General features: G+C 43.0%; 1 protein-coding gene across 1 annotated transcript in view; it reads right to left on the bottom strand.

Moving 5' to 3' along the window:
• Window positions 1-8,918, bottom strand: part of LOC109395730 (signal transducer and activator of transcription 5B-like) — a 17,885-nt gene that overhangs the window by 1,363 nt on the left and 7,604 nt on the right. The window contains exons 3-4 of the mRNA XM_019666997.1: window positions 5,366-5,536; window positions 1,873-1,904 (exon numbers count right to left, since the gene is read on the bottom strand). Coding sequence (XP_019522542.1) covers window positions 1,873-1,904; window positions 5,366-5,536 — 203 coding nt within the window. The remainder of the gene's footprint in view (window positions 1-1,872; window positions 1,905-5,365; window positions 5,537-8,918) is intronic.

Genomic DNA, 8,918 nt, shown 5'->3' on the forward strand with positions numbered 1-8,918 from the left:
AACGTTTTCATCACCTTGAAAGTAACCCCATACCCTTTAGCTATACCCTCCATTTTCTTCCCAGACTCCCCCGCCCCAGCCCTAGGCAACCACTAATCTACTTTTTATCTCTACAGATGTGCCTATTCTGGACATTTCACATAAATGGGATCATATAACACATGGTCTTTTGTGTCTGACTTCTTTCACCTAGCAAAATGTTTTCAAGATTCTTCTATGTGGTACTATGTATCAGTTCATTCCTTTTTATTGCCCAATAACATTCCATTGGATGTAACACCATCCAAACGTGGTACACAGACACCACCACACGTCTATCCACTCATCAGTTGATGGACATTTGTGTTGTTTCCACTCTTTGGCTTTTATGTATTGGGCTGTCAGAAAAGTCATGATGCATTTTTTGCAACGAAAAACAGAAAAAATACGTCATGACTTTTCCGACCACCCAATATAATGCTGTTATGAACATTTATGTACACGTTTTTCTGTGAACATGTATTTTAATGTTTCTTGTGTAGATACCTGAGTTGGAATGACTGGGTTGTATAATAACTCTGTTTAACTGCTTAAGGAACTGCTAAACTCATTTCCAAAGGGGCTGCACCATTTAACATCCATACCAGCAGTACATCCTTGTCAACACTTGTTATTATCTGGACTTTTGATTTAGCCATCCTAGTGGGGTGTAAAGTGACTTGAGTCAATTTTAACTTCCATGTCCCTAACGACTAATGATGTCTAGCATCTTTTTATGTGTTTAGTGGCCATTTGCATATCTTCTTTGGTGAAATGTCTTTCCAGATCCTTTACCCATTTTTTTAATTGGGTTGTCTTTTTATTATTAAGTCGTAAGAGTTCTTAGATGATTTGCAAATATTTTCTCCCATTCTGTGGGTTGTCTATTCATTTTGAGTGTCCGTGTTGGGAAAATTTTCCGACATATACTGGAACAGAACTCCAAAGGAGGACAAGGCCAAGAGACTGATGTAAGAGGCTGACAACTCCAGAATTAAAGAGTTTATTAAGGGAGTTTACAGACAGAAGCAGCCTTAGGCAGCAGCAAGATAGTAGATCTCCACATCTGAAAGGAGATGGGGGCTTGACATATATAGCCTTCAGGAACACAAATGGCTTGTAGCCAAGTGGCACATGCTTGTTAAGAGCTGTATATTCCAAAGCAGTAAACAAATTAACGGGCCTACTTATCTATGTAAAAACATTCCTTTTAGGTGATATAGGCACAATTTTCTCCATGAAAATGCTAAACTCATAAGGACAGGTGTGCCTTCTACTACCAAAGGTGCTTCTTTGATGTTGAAGAATAAGTTTTTTCCAAAAAAAAAAAAAAAGGTATTAATTCTTTAAATGTTTGGTAGAATTCACTGGTGAAGCCATCTGGGCCTGGGTTTTTCTTTGTAGGTAGTTTTTGATTGCTAATTCAATTTTGTTATAAATCTATTCAGATGGTCTATTTCTTCAAGTCAATTTCAGTAGTTTGTTTTTCTAGGAACTTGTCCATTTCATCTAAGTCATCTAATGTATAGGCATACATTTGTTCATAGTACTCCTTTATCATCCTTTTCTTTCTGTAAGTTCTCTAGTAATGTCTCCTCTTTTGTTTCTGACTCTTTTTTTCTTGGTTAATCTAGTGAAATGTTGTCACTGTTGTTGATCATTTCAAAAAACTAGTTTTTGGTTCCATTGATTTTCTTTATTGTTTTTCTATTCCCTATTTCATTTCTGCTCTATTTATTCTTTCCTTCAGCTTGCTTTAGTGTTTAGATTGTTCTTTTAAAAAATTTTTAGTGTCTTTAAGTTGGAAGGTTGGTTTATTGATTTGAGATTTTTCTTCCTTTTTAATGTCTTTACAGCTATAAACTTTTCTCTAAACACTGCTTTAGCTGCATCCCATAAGTTTTTATGTTGTATATTCATTTTCATTCATTTCAAAGTATTTTCTAATTTCCCTTTTGATTACTTCTTTGACCCATTAGTTATTTTGGCGTGTATTGTTTTATTTCCATGTATTTCCAGGGCTTGTTATTGTTATTTACTTTTTCAGTGAGTGGCTGGATTATTTTAGTGAGTTTACCTATTCCCTACCACTCACCCCACATTGTGTGAAGCCTGTTACTGTTCTTCAGGGGGATGCCGACTTTAGTCTATCCATAGTCACCCTAGCATGACAGTGATTTTTCACAAGCCTGTCTCTTTCCCTGAATACACAGATGTTAAACTACACTAATTATTGGCTGATTGCTTTTTTTTTTTTTCAACAATGCCCTGGGAAATAAATTGCTCTGCAAACTGATCCAATCAAATTCAGGTTTCTTTGAAGGGATAGTTTCAAGGTGAGATTTATTCTGACCGGGAGAGAGCTCCTTCCAGCTGTCTCTTTTCCCATTTCTCTCTAGCCAACTAGCCAGACCAGTATAGCCCATATCTCCAATAAAGCTCTCATTCTCCTGCCAACTGCTTTTCACTATAATCTCCACTGTTTTCGAGAGCACCCTGAAGGTTGAACTTCTCTTCCAAATGCAGTCAGTTCCTTTGAGGAGATATTCGAAGCTCTCTGTTCTAGAGCCTGCCTCGCTCCTNACTGGAAAAATCAAATGGAAAACAAACAGCTACACTGTCAGAATCATACAAATATACATGCCTGCCTGAGTTTTCCCAAATCAATGGTCCTGCAAAAAAAAAAAAAAAAAAAAAACAGAACAGAGAGGAAAAGATGGAAGCAGGGGAAAATACTGCAGAGCAATTACCAGCACCCGCAAACCCTGCTCCAAGCACCTTCCCCTGGACCTGGGCTGACGGATCCTTTGCTGGTTTTGATGTGGGGGTCTGTGACCACCAGCGGTAGCATCATCACTGAATAGCTTCTGAGAATTGCAAATTTTCAGGCCTCAACTCAGACCTATGGAATCAGAGCCTGCATTTTAACAAGATACCCAGGGGGTTTGTGAATTTGAACTGGATTAAATCACACTGGGAGGCCACAGAGATCTCGCCATCACACAGTAGTTAACAATAATTGCCAGCAAAATGCAGTTATCTGACTCTAGTGGAAGGCAGAAGTGTTACTGCAATGGCAGAGAGAGACCTCCTGCTTCCCCTGTCAAACCTCCTGTGACTGCCAGCAACCGTGTTGGCCAAGTGATTAACACAAAGCCATTTAAAAGAGACTCAAGAGACTAAGGGAGCTCTGAATTAGGGCATTTAAAACATGGGGTGGGGGTGTTAAGAGAAGAAATCAACGTTAAATTTAAACTCAAAGATGTGACAGATGACATCTGAGTAACCAGATGCTAGAGGAAGTTCCCTTCATCAGCATCCCCTTTGGCGGGTTGAGGGGCCCCCTGGGCGCCTGACTTCGCATCACACATCAGGGAACATTAGAGACAATGGGACAGAGCCATGGAGTTCCGACTGTCACCAAAGCTTTACTTCTCATGAGTTATGTTACCGTTTGCTTTGCGCTGTTCCCTTTACAAAATGCACTGGCTGCACCCAAAGCCCAATTTACTCAACTATTTAAAGACATAATTTTCCACATAAAAAGTACGTGGCTGTCCATCTATTCAAAAGCTTCCTGTAACTTTGGACGCATTTTGTTCGAGGCAGGAAGCACAAGGGACAGGGCCGGGAAGCTCCCGAGGCATCTGGTTTGGAGGGACTGCTCTCACGGCAGCTGGCGGCGGGTCCCTCACCCTGTTGAACTGGGACCAGGACACGGACATGCTGTTGTAGTCCTCGAGATGGCTGCTGCTGCTGTTGAACAGTTTCTGCGCCAGGAACACCAGGTTCTCCTTGGTCAGGCCCCGGTTGCTCTGCACTTCGGCCTTGAATTTCATATTGAGNCTCAAGAGTTTGAGCTCTGAGCAACAGCGGTTCGAGTCAGCCCGAGCTGAGCAGCCGTGAGCTGCCAACAGGTGGCGGGATGGCTCAGCTAAAAAAAAATTAAAAAAAAAATGCTAAAATTCCTTTATAATACAAAAAACAAGTACTTAAATGTAAACAAATAAAAATTTCAGCCAAAAACGTGGGTGCAAGGGCCGGCTGAGTGGCTCAGTTGGTGCGAGCTCTGAGCAACAGCGGTTCAATGCCCGGCTTGAGCTAAGCTGCCAACAGGTGGCAGGATGGCTCAGCTAAAAAAAAACACACACACACACACAAAAGTGGGTGCACATTATACACAAGGGTGCATTATACATGGCAAAATACAGTAAATTGTAAATGTCTTAAATAATGGACATGGACTGTATCATGGAATCACCATACAATGGAATTCTATGCAATTATTAAAATGACGTTGTAAGATTTTATTTACCGACCTGTAACTCTGCCTATGACACATTTTTCAGTGGAAAAAAAAATCAGATCACAACAGCTGATGTATGGCATGACCCAAACCTTATACCTTGGACTCCAAGCCTGACAATGATCTGCCCTTATTTCCTGCCATTTTCTTCCCTGCGCATCCAGCTCTAGCCTCCAGGGCCCTTGTGAGGGTTTTCGAACAGGGCAAGCTCACTCCCACCTCAGGGGATGCACTTGTTCTCTCAGCCTAGATTGTTCTCTCTCTGCATCTTGAGATAGAGCTTCTTCACTTTGTTCAGGTCAATTCTGATGTCACCTCCTCAGGGAAGGTGTCTAGTGAGACACTCCCTCCATTTTCCACTCTGGTCACTTCTCTATCCCTTTGACCTTGCTTATTTGTCTTCATAGCATCCATCACTACATAAATATATTGTTCTTTACTTGTTTATTGTATTCCTTCTGCTATTAGATTGTAACCTCCATACAGGAAGTACTTAATAAGCATATGGTGACTGACTGAATGAATGAACGAATGAATGAGGAATATATATCTATATAGATGGGGAAAATATTCACTAAATTATTTACAGTGATTAATCTCTAAACGAGAGATGTTGTGTGATATATACCTTCTTTTCTATACTTTTCTGGAAAGTTTACAATAAATTCATAATACTTTTATGCTCAGAAAACAATAAAACCATCTGTTTTGAAAAACAAAATTTTACCTAATTTTGCTTGATCTAAGCTTATGTTAAAAGCAATCTGTTAAAAAAAAACAAAACAAAACAATCTGTTTACTTCAATTTGATAGTTGTGGTCAGTGGCAGATATGTTTTCTGTGTGACTGAAGAATATAGCCCAGGATTTACATCTGCCCTGGATAATGCTCAAAGCACGGTAAATTAATGCTAATTGTGCAGAATTTCATGCAAGACAGGCACAGATGGAAACACACACACACACACACACACACACACACACACAACTAAAACAAAACCAAAATCACAACAAAACCAAATCAGAATGCGAACATTGTTACCAGTGGCAGGCTCGCATGGAACTGGTGTGTAATACTTTGAGTACACTTCATCTTTTGGCCGATCAGGGAACACGTAGATAAGGTAATTCAGGTCCCCCAGCCGGTCGGCCAGGGACCGGATAGAGAAGTCTCTGGTGGTAAACGGCATCAGGTTCCAAAACATTCTTTCCTCTAGATCAATAAACAGAATAATCATATTCTAAACATGACTTCTGAACAGGAGACCTTAATACCCAAATAAACTACAATTAAAGCTCTCCATTAAAATTGTACCAATAAAAATCTCCACTTAAAAATAACCACAGGTTGGGCCAGCCGAGTGGCACGTTGGTTAAGAGCTGGCTTGGGACGCCAGAGGGCCCTGGTTTGGATCCCACATATGAGGGCTAGTGACACTGCCCTCTACAGCTAAGATNTATAATCTCCACTGTTTTTGAGAGCACCCTGAAGGTTGAACTTCTCTTCCAAATGCAGTCAGTTCCTTTGAGGAGATATTCGAAGCTCTCTGTTCTAGAGCCTGCCTCGCTCCTGTGGGGCAAAATCTGAGCCATAGCTCTGGTCTCTGGTGCTGGGGGTGGGGTTGATGGCACACTTCTGAGTGATGTGCCCACTTCAAAAGGTGAACGCCTTTTCCTTTCTTAACTCCTATTGGTTCCTTAAGAAGCAGCTCAAGCTGTTTGGTGCTCTTCCTCTATGTTCTTGGGAATACGTTTATTAATAGCAGCATGAACCAATATCCTAACTGATTATGTTAGTTACCTTTCCCCGACTGCAATCTGCTTGAGGGCAGAAACAATTTCTCATCCCATCCACAATGCCTGGCTCAGGGAAGGCACTCTAAATGTGCTGAATTTTAAAGATGAGCTTCCTAACAGGAAGGGTGTAGAGATGGGAGGCTAAGAGATAAAGGCTATCTATCATTTTAATTTTCAAAACATCAGATGAGCAGGAAGATGAGAAATGCCTCCATCTGCCATCAAAGCTGACGACTCTCTCTGAGGCAGCCAACTCCCAATTAGTTCCCTATTCCAGGGTCACACTGATGATTTCAAACTTTTCTCTATCAAACCGCCCTCCCTCGCCACCGGATAGGAAAAAAAAAACAAAAACAGGACTCAATACTGTCCCTTCAGAGGAAGCCTTTATTGTAACATAAAATACACAATTTTGTGATTGCCCCAAGTAAAATTGTACACAATTCCTTTTTTGGTGGCTATAATAGACTACTCTGCCTCAACACTAAAATATGTATCTGAAATAATTTCACAAAGTTTTAAAAAGAAAAATTATAAAAAGTATACTTCCATTTTAAGTTATATTCACTTTGTCTCCCCCCCACCCCCTACAAAGCCCTGCACATGGCACACATCGAGTTGGACCACTTTGATGATTTCTGTGTGTGTGTCTGGGAGTGACCAGGAGGCTGAGGCGGTCAAGACTTCCCACTGCCTCTTCTGGTTTGCAGGAATAGGGAGAAGAGAGACAGTATACTGCAGATAATGAGCACACCTTTCAGTCAAAAATCTCTCCCATCCATAGGTACAGCCTCAGGAACATTGAGGACAGCTCAGCAACTGTACAAGAATGGCAACTCTCCACTCGGCACCCGTCCCCCCAACCCCAGGGCCAACTGTAAAGTGAGAGCTCTGCCCTCAGCATGCCCTAGGGCTGGGTCCACTACCATTCTGAAAGTGTGTCAATGCCTTCCCCTCCCTCCCATCAGGGCTGCTGGGACAACGAGGTTGTCGCTCACAGGCAGGCGTTGGTGAAGCCTGACTGTCGGGGCAGGTGAGGGTTCTTTAAGACTGGGTCCGAGAGCAGTCAGCCTTCCTTCTCACCTTTCCCCAACATGCCCATCCTCACAGGTGGAATTTTAATCTCTTCTTGAGGGTTAAGTAAGGGACTTAGTAATCTCGGCTATCAATGCCGGTATCCACGGAGGGGTCAGTCTGCTCCTCAGAGGCAGAGTCAACTGCCTGGCATAGAAAAATAAATCAGTGTATGGAACCAAGCCAGGGCAAACAGCAGCTTTTAAAAAGTCATCTTCCAATAAATAATTTACTATAGAGGAATATTTTCCTTTAACATCAAAACACTGATAAGTTGAGTTATTTTTGTAAAAAAAATATCTATTTACTCACATGTATAAAAATAAGGTTTTTAGGGCCCTTCTCTCTGGGGTGTGGTCATGTCCTTATTTTTGAGAGAGGGGCCCGGGGTGACCTTGTAGGCTTCACCCAAAAGCCATACCTGCTCCCCACTTTCCCTACCTTCCTGTCATAGCCCGTTCCATCCTTCTGGTGTATAACTACGGAAGAAGCTGTGGACAAAATTATGCTGGGGCTTTTGTTTTGTTTCGCATTTGCAGCTTACCAAAGTTCCAGCAAACCTGCTGACTGCATTTCCCCAAACCACCAATGCCTGACCCCAGCACCCCACCCCAGGTGGGCAACAACACCCACTGACCACCCTGGCCCTGGGTTCAGACCACACTCCTGCTACCCACTCCCCAAGACATTGTATGTGAACAGTGAAGGAAAATGAGGTGACCTGGGTATAAATGGCACAGGACCTGATACAGGAAGAAAGAGTTCTGATGTTAAATTAGGGTAGAAAGGGGGAAAACAAAGTCCCGACTTAGAAACAAAAACACCATTCAACATTTGCAAAAAGCTGTGTCCATAAGCCTTCGGAAAGCTTCACCCTCGGGCCTCCCCCAGCACAGTGGAAGGATGGGCAGGCAGGTCTAGGGCAGCTTCCCCCGGCGACAAAGGCCATGTTCTCAGCGCCTGAGAGTCAGGGACGGGCATTCCACTGTGGCGGCAACACAAAGGACATCAACACTGCAAGCTTCGGTTACGCGGCCCTCTTTTCTTTCCTCTAGTTCATGTCTGTACAAGTGTACACACAGAGGAACTGAGTGGCAGATCCACAGAGTGAGAGAAAGAGAGAGGGAGACGGAAAGGGAGGCGAGGAGGGAGGGAGAGAACGTTAAGATGGGTTAAGCGTATTTAAAAAGCCACTGCCCATCCGAAAACCCCGCACTCCTCTTGCCCCAACCATCCTCGCGTGTTGCCCCTGTGCTCCATCCCGACCCAGGAAAATGGTAGTGAGGGAGAGGGGCGGGAGGACTGGCTTTCTTTGTCAAAAGGCAGTTTTTACACTTCAGAAGCAGAGACAATCATGGCTATATAACAATTGTTTGGCAGACACAGCGACGACGAAGACTCACCGGAGAGGAGCGGAGAGGAGGCGCTCGCTCTCCCTTTGTCCTGCTCTTACTCGAATAGCCACATGCCAAAGCCCAGCCGCCCTCAAGACACATGGGCACATTCCAGGGTTCATGGGACTAACTGCCTTTTTGTACAAGGTTAAAACAACCACAGCCTGTTTGTGGCCCCAGTGCTGTAGCTAAACTCTGGACAGCAAGGGGGAGAAACATCACAACACACACACACACACACACACACACACACACACACACACACACACACACACACACTCCCTTCACTGGTGCCACCATGCATAGAAACACTAAAGTCACGACTAGTAT

Source organism: Hipposideros armiger, unplaced genomic scaffold (assembly GCF_001890085.2).
Source record: "Hipposideros armiger isolate ML-2016 unplaced genomic scaffold, ASM189008v1 scaffold_482, whole genome shotgun sequence".
NCBI classification, from domain to species: domain Eukaryota; kingdom Metazoa; phylum Chordata; class Mammalia; order Chiroptera; family Hipposideridae; genus Hipposideros; species Hipposideros armiger.